The sequence below is a fragment of the Stegastes partitus genome, unplaced genomic scaffold, assembly GCF_000690725.1.
Source record: "Stegastes partitus isolate 25-593 unplaced genomic scaffold, Stegastes_partitus-1.0.2 Scaffold677, whole genome shotgun sequence".
Lineage (NCBI taxonomy): Eukaryota > Metazoa > Chordata > Actinopteri > Pomacentridae > Stegastes > Stegastes partitus.
In genome coordinates, this window is record NW_007578408.1 from 120790 (window position 1) to 137794 (window position 17005).

At 39.0% G+C, this 17005-nt stretch overlaps 1 protein-coding gene across 2 annotated transcripts in view; it reads left to right on the top strand.

The window, feature by feature from the left end:
* cdk14 (cyclin dependent kinase 14) overlaps nucleotides 1-17005 on the top strand; it is a 144003-nt gene that overhangs the window by 75477 nt on the left and 51521 nt on the right. For both annotated transcript variants that reach the window (XM_008290501.1, XM_008290500.1), the window contains exons 9-11: nucleotides 2653-2716; nucleotides 8103-8151; nucleotides 15819-15958. In XM_008290501.1, coding sequence (XP_008288723.1) covers nucleotides 2653-2716; nucleotides 8103-8151; nucleotides 15819-15958 — 253 coding nt within the window. The remainder of the gene's footprint in view (nucleotides 1-2652; nucleotides 2717-8102; nucleotides 8152-15818; nucleotides 15959-17005) is intronic.

Genomic DNA, 17005 nt, shown 5'->3' on the forward strand with positions numbered 1-17005 from the left:
AAATGAAGATAACTGGTCCCTACAAATTAGGACAGGGCTATAAAGACATAAAGTCAAGCATGTGGTTTTAATGTTATGGTTTATCAGTGTTCATCCTATGTTACACATACCTTAACCAACATAAATGTGTGAACCCTGTTCAGCTAAATGCCACACTTTTATCTCATAGTCATTGTCTTATTTGACCTCGTACATGCCATAGTTCCGACCCAAATTAAAACAGTGTGACTGTATTTATTACAGATTGGTGCAGAAGGCTGATCATCATTTGTGTGGGACACCATAACACTGCTTTGCTTTTATGTTAAGTGTGAGGAGCTTTGAGTTTGATGACTTCTGTCTGGCTGTGAGGTGATGTTTCACTTCCTCTCTTAGACGCTGAGCCGTGTTTCTACTGAGTCCCCTCTCCCCCCTCTGATGTCCTCATGAAGACTCTGACATTCACAGATTATCTTCCATCCAGCACTCCCTCCCTGCACTTCAAAGGCCACCAAACTGTTCCATCAATAATGCAAAATGATTTCAGCTCTGCCGACCAGACTGAGATCCACTCACATGCCCCCTCATTCCACCCCAGCCACAGCCTTACCTCCTCTTTTATAACTTTTCCTGCCTAATTCTGTCTGTAGAAAACTCACCGTACCGTCGTGATCATGTGCATTCAAACTGAAATGAAAATGACTATGAAAGCAGATCTGCCCTTGGCAGGCGACCACAGAGCCTTTCTTGTTTCCTGGGCATGTTTTTGGTAGAGTAGTGGCAAGTTTTTAGAGAAGGAAATGCAATCACAGAAAAAGGCTGTAGTCAGCCCCCTTGAGGTGACAGTACTGACCACTGAGCCATCATGTCCCACAAAGCAGTGTGGGATAGAGTTTATCCTTGAAACTCCACCATCACATTTTAAGGAGTCAATGAGGTACAGTCAAATGAAGGCCTGCTGTAGCTATAAAACTGTTGCACATAGTCTCATAATTTTCCTTCAGATTTTCTTATAAATTTTTGCTAAAGTTATGTGATTAAATTATGCTGTTGGTGCTTTTTGTGTGCATCTTATAGGTGCACACTGCTTCTGACTGCAGAAATGCTCTCACCCCTTCAACACTTTCATCCTTGTTAAAGTTGTTTCATCTCTACACCTTCTCCTCTTCTTGACTACAAGAACCAACCCTGTGTTTTACAAAGAGAAGAAAATGGAAAGACAGGTTCTGTCAAAGATAAATGCATTTCTGCAAAAGTTATTTTTCATCTACAAAAAATCGACACATTAACAAAACCAACAAATGACACAAAAACATGCTGCATACATATTAATCTTAACTTCCCATATAATCTAGCATCACCAGACAAGAGCGTTGATGAAAGCAACTAGTGGTAATAATGTACTGATGCAGTCATTTGATTTGTTGTGATATCCTTTGGTTTTGTTCCAAACCATTGAACGATGATCTCTCAGACCTTGAATGTTGCTTCTAAACACAACCCAAAAAGACAATATTGGAATATTTTTGAATGAATTTCAGCATATTAGCTTGTATAGGAGTCAGACAGCTCTTACTCTAGTCCCACTGAGGTCTGCTTATGGTGTCACACTGCCCTCCTGTGGCCATGTTCTGTTATTACAACAACTGTAACTAACATTTGTATAAATTACAGTAGCATGCTGTAACATAAGTTAGAGTCCAACAAATGCTAAACCAGTCCCTGGCCTTTTAATAAATTCTTTTGGTTTGTCATGTTTAATCAAATGTTCTCATTTAAAAACATCAATTTCATTTTGCAATTGATTTGAGTATGTGAAATGTCAGAAACATACAAAAGAAGAGGTGATGTCTTGTTAGCTGCTTAGCTGAGTTGAAATCTAACAGAAACAGACAAATCTATGATCAAAAGTATGATCAGTGGGTACTCTGCTTGGAAACATACTCCCAAACATTGCTTTCATTCTTCTTTTCTTTGTCTCTTGGTTGTGCCAACATGAGCCATATGAAATAAATTTATGTCGTAACACACCTCCACCCAGTGTTCGCAAGCACCGCACTCTAAGCAGGCAGTAGAAACCGAGCAGTTCCTAAACTCCACCACTGACGTGTGTTGCAGATCAGAGACAAGTGGGCAATCTGGAAACTATTATGCTCCTTAGCTGTGGATCATGTCGAAGGCATGTCCGCTGCTCTGCATTTTGTCATCATAAACCCAGGCTGTGCGTGAGAACTCAGCCTGGGTTTATGATGACATAAACCTATAAAAGATACACTAATCAGGACTTTTAGACAAGCAACGGGATGAATTTCTGCTTGAATTTTCAGCTTGTCATTATGCTTATATCAACAAAATCAGACAGTTATGCACAGTGAAACATTAAGATGCAATATTATCTAAATATTGTTTGCTTGTCCAAAAGGAGTAGGAGATACTCAAAAGAACATTGCAAGAGTCAATAACATAACACTACAGATTTAATGTTCTATATTGGCAAAAAAAGAAAAAAAAAAAGTAATACAATAGCACTTTAAATTGACTGAAATTGTTGCATTATGGTAAATTGTCATGCAACTTGGCAATCATCCTCATAGCTGTTGTGAAAATTGGATTATCACGGTTTTTTCATTCACCTGTTCACCTTCTCCTCTCCATTCTTGTTGTCTTTTCCAGGTCCTTGGTACTCCATCTGAGGATACGTGGCCCGGGGTGAACTCCTTGCCTCATTTTAAACCAGGTACTACCTGTTTTGTTTTACAGTCTTACTACACACACTGACTAGACTCATGCAGGTCACATATATTTAACCCTAGACCAAAATAAAGAACACAGACTTAATGGTTAGCATGAAATAGTAGTATGAGAATGAACATACTGTGCAATCTGCATGAAGTCAGTATTATGTATTTTAAAGTGTTTGAGAAGAGGAAAGTTTTCATTCACATATACTTCTTTAATCATAATGTAATAATCATAATGGGGCCCCCTGGCGCTCATCAATCTATATGATAAAATGTTAGCGTGGAGCATGGCTTTTTAATTAATGTAGCTTTTAATTAAGTATTAGCAAAGAGATTATTTTTATTGTGCACAGTGTACGCCAAATGCGCTCATTATGATACTGCCATCATCAGTCTGTATAATAATGTGCTATGCTAACACTTCAGCCAACATAATGTTTTGCGACAGCAAGCCTCAGGCTAACACTTTAGCCAACAAACTGTTGAATGACACCAGGCTCTGTACTAACACGTGCCTACACAATGTTTTATGATAACTGGTTTCGTGCTGACTCTTAAGCATTCAGAGTTTTTTGAGAGAATCCATAATATCTACCATGACTTGGTTGGCAGGCAGCTGTTTGTATGCTCAGTGCTCCAATATAGTCCAGCCTACCAAAAGCTCACTCTACCCTATTAATGCAGCCACAGGAGTGGGGGTGGCAGTTCTGCCAGGGTAGCTGTACCCTCTGGGAGCTCATTAGGGCTTTTTAGAGGGAACATGAATAGAGGGATTGCAGATTAGTGTCAACTGATAGAGGGAAGAAGAGCTGGAGTAGAGGAGAGGGGACAGGCAAGGATGGACATAAAGAAGGTTAGAGTGAGGGTGCGGGGCAGTGAGGCATCACAAAGCTGTATGTGACTAGCCTCCTATCTCCAGTGGCCAATTAGAGATCAACTGAGGTGACTCTGTGGTCACATGCACACACAATTCATACTAATATGATCTCACATCCTGTGACCATGGTGACAGTTGGCTCTTGTTAGCCTCTCAAACACTCCGTTGAACAGCTGTGCAGCTGCCTCACCCGCACACACACACACACACACACACACACACACAGTCGTGCACACATTTGCCCAGCTTTGCCTGGTGCGAGCCTCCAAGCTCTGCATCTGTTCATATGACGTCTACAGATCAGAGTTTATTATGGCTACACTTTCAACAAACACAGGAAGAATGAGATGTTACCAGAGATGGTTTGGTCAAACTTAACCACATGGGGGTGTTTGTAAAGCCCCATAAAGCCTCTCAGTGCACTGTAATTACAGCCTGGATGTAATACAGTCCTCATGGGGACACTGTTAATGAGAGCAAGACAATCGTAATTTATTAATAAGAAAAAAATCCATGTTTAATACGATAGCAGTAATAATAAACTTTATTTCAGCACTGTTTAAATGTGTTGCATAGCACACTACAAAGGGGAAGTTGGACAATAATCAGCAGGTAGTGCATGGAAATGAACTGTATTTACCTTTAAATCAGATGAAAGAAACTCTAACAGTTGCATTAAATAAAGTTCATCCAGAGCTTTTAAAATCTTATAATGATCATTTTAAGACTTATTTTTAAGGAACCTAATATTCAGAATCAAAACTAAATACAATATATATTTTTAAAAGTCTGCATTTAAGTTTTTTAGTTGTTGTTTGTTTGCTTTTTTGTTAGTTTGTTATTGAATCATTTTTTGAGAACCAGATACATGAACTACACGAGGCCTTTGGCTACAAGGTGGAAGAAACTACACATGCCAATGTAATTTTTTGTTTAAAAAAAAATGAAGATTACACAGTTCCATTGTGACACAGCCAAGTTTGTTAGCAAGGACTTGCTTGTATCTTACAATACTGAATGCATACAATTTCTTACATAGGAAAAAAACTAAATGGCCAAGACACGTGGGAGTAAGTGATCAAAAATAAAGCTCTTGAAGTTTTGTAAATTGTGAGTACACAGTGAATATATTACATTTCAACTTTTATCAATAAATGCTCATGTGTCGTTACTTACCTAACATATAGTTCATATGACTACAGTACAGAGATCTATTTAACTTTAAATTTTTCTTCCTTTCTTTCTTTCTTCCTTTTTTTTTCTATGTCTAACAGTTACTGTTAATGAGCACATGGAAATAAAAATGTGTAGAAACAGATAATGAATAAAATTGTCAAAACTGCTCAATAATATTATTATGTTATGGATTTCTCTTTATACATCCAACTATAAAAGTCTGTTAATAAGTTGGACACATGTCGAATCTTAAGAGCTTCAGGAATGTTTCGCAAGTTTTCAAGATCTTTATCAAAAACATAATAATAATGGCTTCGTTAACAGTCACTTCCAATACTTTGTAGAGGCCGTAGTCAGCAGCAGATGGCAGTGTTGCGTCATTTTGGACAGTTTCCCCAGCAACACTGAGCTCCTCTGAACTGAACGTCCACACACATCTACAACAACACACTAACCCTATCACTGCATATGATTCATCACATTTCTCACAATTACTTCTACATGTATACAGTAATACTTTCCATCTTTCTTTTTTTTTTTTTTTTCATCATCTCAACCTCTGGATTACAGCGTTTCACTCAGTGTTTCAGACATGACACTTTGGCTTGACCTCAGAGTGGAGACGCCACTTATTTTTCACATTTTTGTGGTTATGAAAAGGTTCCACAGATACTTCCTCACTTCCAGTCACATCTCGCTTTCGCTCTCTCCCTCCAGTTTTATCCACAGCCCAGGCTTTAGACTGCATATTTGAAAAGACCAACTAGATCTGGAAATGAAATCATACACAGGAGACTGTTATAAGATTACTACAATAAAATCATAATGTGCAGACAAGTAAAAACATGAAATATGACATTAAAGTGTACTATGTCTCAGACAGTAAATAAACGAGATTAATGCTGTACATGTTTAAGAATGAAACGTGCATTTCTTTTTTGGTTATTGAGACTTCTGTAAGAATTCGCTCAAATTTTTAGTGTGAATCAGAATCCATCCATTATCTATACACCACTTAATCCTCACTAGGGTCACAGGGGGGCTGGAGCCTATCCCAACCAACTTAGGGCGAAGGCAGGGGGCACCCTGGACAGGTCGTGAATCAGAATGCTTGACTTAATGTATTTTAAGAAAAGAATATGTATGGATGTTGGTTGAGGACTTTAATTATTAATATCCTAATATGTACAACGCCCACCAGTCTTTCCCAGTTTCATTCTCAAAATGGCAGAAATATCCCACAAAAGTATTAAAGATCTGAAAATGTAAACATAGTGTTTTATTTAATGTGCTATATCTCAAGTTAGTTGGACTTACCTCCAACCCCTCCCCTTGCCTATTCCTGGGTTCTCTGCGTGGCTGGCAGACCTCACCTCTGGTGCGCAGAGAGCTGTGGCCGGTTCAGGCCAGCCCCCCGGCACCGAACTGAGTGACTGGACCCACTGCTGGCTGGCTGGCAGGCGGAGCGCTGACGGTTGGGTGGTTGGCCAGTAGGATTAGGCCTACAGTGTGGGAGGCCAGACGGACGAGCTTGCTGGGTGGCTGGCTAGCTTGTGTGGTGGCTGGTCGTTTGGCAGCTCAGCCTGACTGCGTGCCCACATGGCAGTTTTGGCTGAGATTAAGAGAACGGTGCTGAGCCTCACACACTCAGAGCATAGCAAACATAGCTGTGGAAATATGGAGAGACTGCCTCACCAAACTATTCTCAGAAATAGGACAATTAATGTGGTTTGGCCTTGCAGCAGAAGTACATAGCTCACACAGTATTACTTCAGAGCATTTTTGAATTGATATCAGCCATCCTTCATTTTGGCAAACTAATACACAACACTTAGTGCAATAACATCTCAGTTATTTGAACGGGTTTGCCTGATTGTCACAGGCCTTTACCACAACACACATTTTAGTACGTCAAAGCAAGGAAAGCACGACTGTAAATAATTCAGTAGATTATGGCAGCTGCTCTTGAATCTGAACGGCACACATTATAACTACACCTGTGTTATACCTACGATCAGGTACTGCATGTAAAGGCTGAGTTAAAAACTAGACTTTTTTTTTTTTAAATCTTCCTGAAGAGTAATATCTCTACTTTGTGCAGCGTTACATGTTAATGTTGTGTTATTTAGCATTTTGTGATAATTAAGTTGATTATGTCATAGAAACTTGACATGTTGGACAGAAATGCAGTCATTTTAAAGTATAACATCTCCGTGCTTTTGTTCGCATCATGCTCTTTCAAATGCTGATTTCCTGACAGATCATATTCAGGTAGTATAACTGCTCTATAAAGGCAGACAGTAGAGGCAATGAAGTCAAACCTGCATTTTCTATGTACCAGACTGTATTTTTTTTTAAATATCAAAATTAAGCTAAAAAAATTAGTCTGCAATTTACATGCCACACCAAATTACATAAAAGTCAAAATCTCAGATTGTAGTTCGTGCTGCAGTGCTAGGCCAACTACCATTAGTCAGTAAGTTTAGCTATTTTTTTCCTCCTTTGTGATGAAGATTAGCTAGTTAAAATAGTTCATGGAATACTAACAGCTAGGGTAAAATCTGCATGCATTTTGGTTATAGCTGTGACACAAATACAACTAGAAAAGAGTGCCCTTATAAGTGCAATTATCGTGGTTTTTAAGAGTATTTATTGCAGATTTTACTTTATTTCATGAAAATTAGACATTGCTGTGGTATAACAATATTTTATTTGTGGTTAAACAGAAACTAAAAAGTCAGACTCCAATTAGAATTGGAATTGTGGCCAATTATGTCGTTACTCCATTTAGGATTTTTAGGACTTTTGTACAGTGGCACCCACAATTGATGTAGTAGCAGAGTGTATTAAAAAGTGGGTGAGATTGGTTGTTCAATTTCACCAAATAATTACCTAAACTTACATTTGAAACTAATCTAATGTCAATGAGTATGGATCTATATCATGAATATGGATGCTAATTATAATTTGATATTTTCAAGTGCTTAAAATTTTGAACATAGATTGCAAGAAGTGTTGTGTTTATTTAATAACTTAGGAACTTTTTTTTTTTAAACTCCTAAACAGAAGCCAGTTGAAAAAGCTGTTAAACAACAATGTTATTGTTGTAAAAGAAACTCGTAACGACACACAGATGAGTAAGATGTGACATCTTATAGTACCGAGCTGTCAAACTGTGTTGATTTGCATTTAGAAGTTCTGTTTGAAGGTTTTTTAGAACAGCACATCTGGCGTGAAACTTTAATCTGATCATGTAAAAACACACTTTGACCTGACAGCAGGTCTTAGTTCAGTGATTTAATTGCTTGTTTGTTGTGTTCTCATTACAGACCGCTTTACAGTGTACAGCGCGAAGAAGCTCAGACAAGCTTGGAATAAGTAAGTGATTTGTTCATATCACAGTTTTGCACATGTGCATGTTCCTGTGTGTGTGTGTGTGTGTGTGTGTGTGTGTGTGTGTGTGTGTGTGTGTCATATGGTGTTCTAGCGGGTGGACACAGTCTTGTCTTTATCTTTGTCTTTGAAGACAGATTCCCACGACAGTGAACGCTTTCCTTAGTACAGCTCACACACTCGTTCATGTATTGTTTAACTGTAGCCTGCACCTTTCCTGCAGTGTTCACATGTGTGATTCTGCTGTGGGACATCAGACACATATGGCAGGAAAAGGGCATGGTGGCACAGTCGGGCCTGCTCCCAGATGTGTGCCACTATCTGCCCCAGGCATACATCTGGAGGGGAGACCGCATAGGGCAAAGGGGAGTGTGTCTCTTGTCTGTAGGGAATTTTAACTCAGCAGGCAAGTGATTTATGTAAAACTCCAGCTGTCTAATCAGCCGGAATCACACAGTATAGTTGCTACAGCAAAGATCCGTCCCCACTAACTAAAGCCCTCCTCACACTGGACTACTAATACCTGGGTGCCTCTTGTGATTTATGATAATTACATAGATCATCTGTATCCTTCACCCTCAGAGATTCTGCTGTGTCTCTAAGTTTAAAAGAACGTACCACAAATTGCTGACCATAATGTGCCAAACTTTTTATCTGTGTATGAATCAACATCTCCGTCATTTAGGGTTATATTTTCTACTCTGGGTCATGAGCAGTGGAGCTTTTAGTTGAAATGGATAATGACGGTTGTAATACCATTTAACACTTGGATCAGCGTATTTGAATAATAGACTTTTCTGTATGGCCTGACCAAATGCATTAAGTCTGATTACATTAGCCCAGGGTAGCATACAAAACCTGCTGTGAGTCATGATACATTTTCTTTTAGAAAGTATCTCCACACTGTGGCTCAGCCAGGAAGAAATCATGACTCAGTCAGGACTGCATTCACATATACAAAAATGATTAAAGAAATTATACTGTGTATTGATGTTTAAAAAGTTAATTTATTTCATCAATCCAACATCTATGTGACAACAGGTTTACCGTGTAAATTTAAAATGCTGCTTGTTCTAGTGTAACTGTTCATTTGAGAAGTTCTGACGCAGCATCAGATATTGCACTGAGTTTAGTATTCACGTTGCATGTGTTGACAAAGACGTGGGTATCCCTGTTATTATTGGGTTTTTACCTAAACGTTTTAAATTGGCGTCTTTCAAATCGATCTATGAGCAATACCTGATAATGGCCAACGCGAAAACATGTTTTTAGAAATGTTTGCAAGTATTCAGGTCCCATACTAGTAGCTTTAAATTACGGTCAAATGCAGCTGATGTGTGCAGAAATCCATTGGTTGTCAGATAATTACTTTTCATTTCACCTGACAGTGGTGATAATGTTTTGTCTCATTTTCTCTCAGTAGCACACAGGATGTCAAGAGTTAATGTTTGAGATAATACAATAAAAGTCCTACATGAGCTCAGTATAATTCCACTAACTAAAAAAAAAATAAAAGGATGCAGAGTTTAGAGATGAGTCACTTTTGTAGATGCAGCATTAAAGAGGTCTGCTTAAAAGATTTGATGACAAATGAAAAATAGAGTTGTGGTGGATTTTCTCTCCACCCTATCTTCTGGTCGCGCTCCAGTCGAGAAGGAAATAAAAATGTGAAGAAAGAAAGTGAGGTGGAATGTTAATGACGATCACTTCCTCTCTGCTGCCTTTCATCGTAGTCCAGGGAACGATGAATTTGATATGAACATATATACACTCACTTTGTCTCTGCCCTGAGACTTGGCTCACCCCCTCTTGCTCTCTGGATTTCTGCTCTCTGTCAGCCATTTTTCTCTGAGCTGCACTGTTTTTCTTTCTCCAGCTGTGAAAATGTGTGTGACTGACATATAGCAGATTGATCAGCTTTAAAGGGTTTTTTTTTTGTGCTTGTGTGGTTTGACATTTATAGTAGTTTAAACTTGGGATGTTAATGATTAACTGTTAATAGATTATGTGCTGTTGGTACAGTATTTTATTAAAAATACGTTAACCAATAGGGTAGAAGGTGAGGTGCAAGGACAAGGGCATGTCATACCCCTTTTCCATCAAAAAGAATCAGGTGCCAGTTACGTGCCGGTGCTAGGGCCAGTGCTTCGTTGGTTCAAATCTCGCACCAGAACCAGTTGCTTTTCCATCAGCAAGGAACCAAATGAGAGCCACTAACATAGCCACTGCATACATAGCTGTTTACTGAACAACGCTTGTGCCACAGGGAAGTCCACACAAGACTCCAGAGTTTGTTTTTGTTTTTTTTTTACCGGTGAGAACAAGTTTCTCATTTGGTTGGACTTCCCACCTTGTCACAGGCAAAACATATGACTTCCTGAACATCTTTCTTATCGATAGACTCTACAATTTACAATGTTCCCCTGAACACCTCACAATGCAGGCTGCAGTATACAGTATACAGCACACAATACAGGTGTGCGACCAAAAATTACTTTAAAAAGAGTAAACTAGGGCCTTCTGATGTCAGATTTGTCCAAGATGAAACAGAGTGATTTTTTTAAATTAAACTATTTCAATGGATATCTCTATTAAACATGTATTTTGAGTCCATTTTCTGCAAACCATATAAGAGTATTGCTAGTGGTTGTATGAAGCAGGGTAAGGGACAAAAGTGAATCCACTGAAAAGTTGACAGAGGCTGTACCCTCATCAAAACCAGCTACTGATCTGGCCAGTGATTAACCAGTGGTGGTAACTCAGGATGGTGACTAAATCTTGACATCCACTGAATTAGCTATGAGCTTTACATTAGCTTCTGCAATCTTGCTACGCTGTGATTGGTGGTGTGCCAGGATAATTACCATAGACTGTATGTAAAAGATGGACGTAGGCTCCAGATCTGAGAAGTTCAGCCAACACAGAAAAGACTTCTTATAGGGCAATTTCTCGATTGCAAAATTGGTAAGTACGTAATTGCACTCAAGTAAATCAAAAATGGCAACAGCTGAACTCTTTAGTTTATTGTTTTAGTTTTTTTATTGTGGAGCAACACATATCAAAATATGCATGTCTGAGTATCAAAATGTATAAACACCAATCAGCCATGACAGTTAAAGCCACTGACAGATGCAGTGAATAACAATGATTATCTCATTTTAATCAAATGTTCTTCTTGGGCCCTGACATTTATATGGATGTTACATCGAATGTGCCACTCACCTAAACATTGTTTCAGACTAAGCAGTCCTTCCCGTGACAATGCCAGTCCCCAGTGGTAGTGACCTCCCCTAGCAGGACAGTATGCGCTGCCACACCGCGCTGCTCAGGAAAAACACAAAGAACATGACGAATAGCCCAAGACGCAGACAAGGCACGCAAACACCCCAGAATCCCAATCCATCTGTGGGATGCACTGGAACAAGCCCAATCCATGGGGACACCTACCGGCACCCCACAAGACACCAAAAGATTCACTGCTGAAGTCCAAGTCCAACTGAAGATATCACAGGACAACCCCATATCAATGCCCTAGTGTGTTTTTTAACCTAATCTACAGCCTTTTTAATAACTTTTTCTTCCCTAAATCTCTAAAACCCAGGTATAGGGTGCAAAGTTTCCTTTTCCCATAGAGAAACAATGATCACATTATTGGGAAACACCAGGTTGGAATAAACTGGAGCTGTCCTTTTAGTGCAGGATCACTTAACACCATCAAGATTTTAATCTAGATAAATTATCACAGTGATTAGACTTCATCATCACTTTCCACAACTAGTAAGAGTAAATATAATAATAGCAATCTCTGATAATAAGGAGACGTGCACTAAATAGGAGATCCTGGAAATGCATTTATTTACTTAGCACAGTTACAGTAATTACAATTATTTTGTAGCATTAGGGCTTCAGCAATATTTCATCAAAAAGGTCCAATCAACTGTGAAAGAAAACTTCCCCAAATGGAGGCGTAAATAAAAGGATATTCTAAATGCTGTATCTCCCTGTGGACACGAAAAGACTTTTTTGTAATTTTGACTGATATTTTTCTATAGTTGAGATACTTTGGCAAATATTATTTGGAGCGCTTTGTGCTTTGTCCTTATGTGCATCACAGCTTATTTGTTCATGTATTTAATAAATTTACATATTAAACAGTGGGGGTTCCCCCTTTTTAGTGTAATTACATCTATTTCTACTGATGGAACAAGATGCAGTGAATAGTTATTTGTACAACACTACACTCAGAATAACAGAATTTGATTACCCCAGTGCTGGATGTGGATTCGATAACTTGGAGTTTCACTGTGACTGACTGCAGTGATCTAAGGTCCACACCAAGGATGACTGAGATGAAGTCCTTGGACCTTGGCCACATACTGAATATTACCCGATGACAACTTGAAACATTGTAATTTTAACTATAAGTGCATTTCTTTTTGCATTTTTGCTGATGTTTCACATCCATTTTTCCCCTATTATTAGTAACAAACTAAGTACTGCAATAGTTAGCTTTAGTCAGCATAAAATAATGTGCAAAAAAATGTAATGGTTCTTTAATTGTGTAAACTGCCCCACATTCTCCAGTACCATCTATTATAATGTGAGAATTATTAGTTGTTGGGTTTTTTCTAGACAACACAAGAAAAATATGAAATACTCATCCAAAACCTTCACAATATGTGATGTTCACTGGCTGTGTTTTGCAGGAACGCTCTCACACATTCACACCTGGAAGCTGCCCAGACACAACCACAGTCTGATTGTCTGATCTCTGTCCAGAATTCGAACTGCGACCTCCCAGTTACATTCATTCCAGGTCCCAGTGTTTATAATGGCAACAGCTTCCACCTTTTATCATTTTTTACTGCCATATACACAACAATTACATGTCAGGGCCTTTTTGCCTGTGACCAGTTCCAGCACTTCACACCAGTAGACTGGTCGTGCCCTTCTGTTTATGCAATACCTTCATCGTAAATGAGTCAGGAATAGTTAAAACCCCTCATAGGATGTCTTCAAATAAAAAACACAGAAGCTTATTAATGAAACAGTTCCTGGTGGCTTGTTTGCTCAAAGGAAGAGTCTGGTCTACTACTCTTTGCTATGGTGAAGGGACAATAAAGACAGGTGGTCTCCTCTGCCTCACCTCTCAAAGACCTTTACTGGATTTGTTTTGATGGAATATCATGAAAAGGCGTTCCCCATGCTTCAGTGAAGAAGGAATGTTTCACTCCGCTGTGCATGTATCATCACCTGGATCTGTTTGATTGCCACAGGAGATGCTATCGATCTTAATGCAGATGTTCACTCGTTCACTTGGTCTAGTTGGCAGCAATAGCAGAACGGAATGCTCACCTACTGTACATCAACATCTTTCAAAAGGCCAATGTGCTGATAAGCAGGTGATTTCACATGGACACATATCTACCTGTACTGTCTCTGCCTGCAGAGAAACTACAAAGCAAAGCAGAGCCAAGCTGAATTCACGTGTGCACACACACACTATCACAGAGGAAATGTAGCTTTATTTTACTCCAGTAATGCTATGTGTCTCGAGGCCTACTCCAGTGATGGTTTCATAGTTCCAGTAGGTTGTGGACATAGGGCAAACATTTATTGTTGGCCACTATTGACTCTCAATGCATATGTGTGCTTCATTATTTCCTCACCACTCTATAGCTGAATTGTTAGTAAATTTATTAGTTGATTAGCCAAAATGCCACAAAATTCAGTTCTACTAGCTTTATTGATTTGCTGAGCCTAGAAGCGCAGCACGTTGCAGACAGTGTGACACAGGGCTCCTCTGCAGTATGGACAGTAGGAAATTTGACTTTAGTAATCTCCAGGTCTAGGTAGGTTTGGAAAAATAAAAGTCAGTATGGAAACATAGTAGTGTTTCCAGGTTGTTGCCCCTGTTTTGTTTTCTAAAACATAAAGTAGAAAAAGGGGGAAAAAAAGAATCATACAAGCAGTTCTACACTTCAGACAGGTGAGCTCAAACGTGGCAGTTTGTCGTACACAGTTCAATCATTCGTTACACAGTTTAATCCAGTCTGTCTTCTTTACTGAGGTCAAAATCTTTTCATCATATCCAGTTTTTTTTTTTTTAAATTAAAAACATGTATTTCATGTGCATTAGTTACAATACTGGGTTATTACATATAAAAAGTGGCCTCTCCAGCCATTGAAGTAACTACTAAAATATGGCAACGATTGCCTTATGGAAATGAAAACAGATGTTACTGTCCCATGAAACAGCAATTAGATAAATTACCATCACACACGGACACATTTTTCAGAGTTGAAACCAAACTAGCAATATCTAACTCGAATACACCACATCATCTCTTCTCTCAAGCTGTTTTGATGGCTTGGTCACCCAAAACACCAAAATGTTAGCTGTACCTGTATTAATCTACACACATGGCACATCTGATCATTTGTACAACTGTTTAAAAAAGAAAAGAAAAGAAAAGAAAAGAAAAGAAAAGAAAAGAAAAGAAAAGAAAAGAAAGAAAGAAAGAAAAAGAAATAATCCCCAGTGAAATATTTTATTGAGATTCCACCAGCTATTATTTGGAAGATGTTATGGGGTCTAGACCTTTCCTAACTCATATTACAGGATTTGTAGGTACTAAAGCTCTCAGCTGAAGCTTTTTTTGTGCATTAGTGGTATATTGGCTATGCCAGTAGACCTTAGATAATATAGAAAAGATGCACAAAATCCTGTCTGACACCTACTTCAACCTAAACATGCACTTAGAGGTTGACCTTACAAACAAATATCAATAAAGCAGTCATCCAGGAGGCCTCATTCCATCAGTATAATCTCACACACTGACTGGTTTCTTTAAAGTTTGCAGTGGAGTTACACAGCTGTATGAGAAAGAAGCAAGTAGAGGCCCTGATGGACTTCATTAACTTTATCCCTGCCTCTGTGCTGAGTGGCGTTGATGAGTTGAACAGAGATTTATCCTCCCTGTGTCTCTCCGCTGATAAGTCGAGTTTAGATCCCCATTGAGAAATGGGAGTGGCTGTCAGAGTGCTTGACTAGGGAGCCAACCATGAGAAACCCACAGAACATGAGAGACGCTCTCAGTACTGCCAGCATCAGCCCGGCAAGTTGCACTGAATAACATCATGTTTATTTAATGCAGTAGATGCCTAATTACTGACTGAATTTGTTGCTCTTCGTTTATTTTCAATCTTTCCACCCCCTCGGCGTTGCTAGCTGGGACTGGTTCAGGAGTTCAGTGACTCCCAGTACGAACACACACTTTGACATACACGCAGACACACACACACTGGCATAGTCTGCTTCCGTCTTGGCTTTTGTTTTAATGAACACTTTTTGTTTCTCACGGTGATCCAGTTGACATGCAAGTTCAAAAGACAAAGGTGTACGCATGCATGTGTGCTCTTTTGCATGTGTGTTTCTGTGTTTTTCCACTCGAGTCAGCAGACCTTCAGCATAACTAGAAGGCTTGCTTTTTGATGTCAGCAGCTCTGTGAACTGGAGAAAGGCAGTTGCTTTGTCAGTAATGAATGGGAATATGGGGAACTCTGTGTTTTGTTCAGATGAAGTAATGCTGTTTGTTTCCTTGCATCTGAAAAGGTCACCGTTTCTCATCCTGTGTGTCTGCGTGTGTCAGGTTGGGCTATGTGGACCATGCTGAGGAGTTGGCCTCCAGGTTCCTCCAGTGCTTCCCAAAGAACCGGCTGTCAGCCCAGGCAGCGCTGAACCACGAATACTTCAGCAACCTTCCTCCACGGCTCTGGGAGCTGCAGGACAGTACGTAACACATTATTACTATCTCAGAACTTTACTGAAAGTAGTGACCATAAGTAAATGATGATTATTCTATAGCAGAAGTTGTCAAACTTGCCAGTGTGGGACACAGAAGCAAAGATGATCTGCGAAGGGCAAGGAGAAGAGCATGGCAGTATTCTACAAACAGCAGGAAGTTAATCTGACTGATGTAGCAACATGTTCTGCAGAAGCGGCTGTGACACAGCTCATGGAAACAGTAAAATACTTCAAAACTCTTCAAATTTCAGCAATTTGCTCCAATCACGTTCTTTCTTGGAGTCAAATGTGAACACAGCAACATCATAGCCATATTTTTAGATTTAGTTTCACTTACATTTTCTGGGGGTGTCATTTTCTCTACGATCCACGTGAATAAGCAGAATTAAATAAGACTGACACTCCCTATAACCCTTAGTAGTCCAGTGATAGCTGTCTGTCTGGCCATGAGTTCACTGCAAACAGGAGCAGCTACTAACCAATTCAGCATAGTTTTAATGGTGAAAGTTGCTGAAAGTAAACAAGCGAGGCACTTCATATATTAGTAAAGAATGACCTGTCTAGTATGGTATATAGAGTACAACAGTATAGCATGTTGTATAATAATATACAACAAACATATGGTACATTGTATATCAGCCTTGAGTTGTACACTGTTGTAGAGTGTATATTAGTCCAGAATAGTGCCATACAGGATATGCTGAAGACTGCATGATAGTAGGGGTTCAATGGTCCACACAAACTGACTGCTCCATACAGTATGAAAGTCATTTTTGGAGTTTCATTCAGTTTTATTTTGAAAAAAATCTAAATAGGTACTTAGATTAATTATCCACCTTATCAATAAGAAAGGAGAAAAAGATTTTTATTTTTTTATTTTTTTGTTTTATTTTTTTTTAAAAATGTCATATAACTATTTAACTTAAATGAACCGTTGATGCCAGCAGTGACACTGAAGCTTTCAAGATTGTCCAACATAACACTGCCTTTTTCTCTTTCTTTCTGTTTTTGTCAACACAGAGGACACAGCCA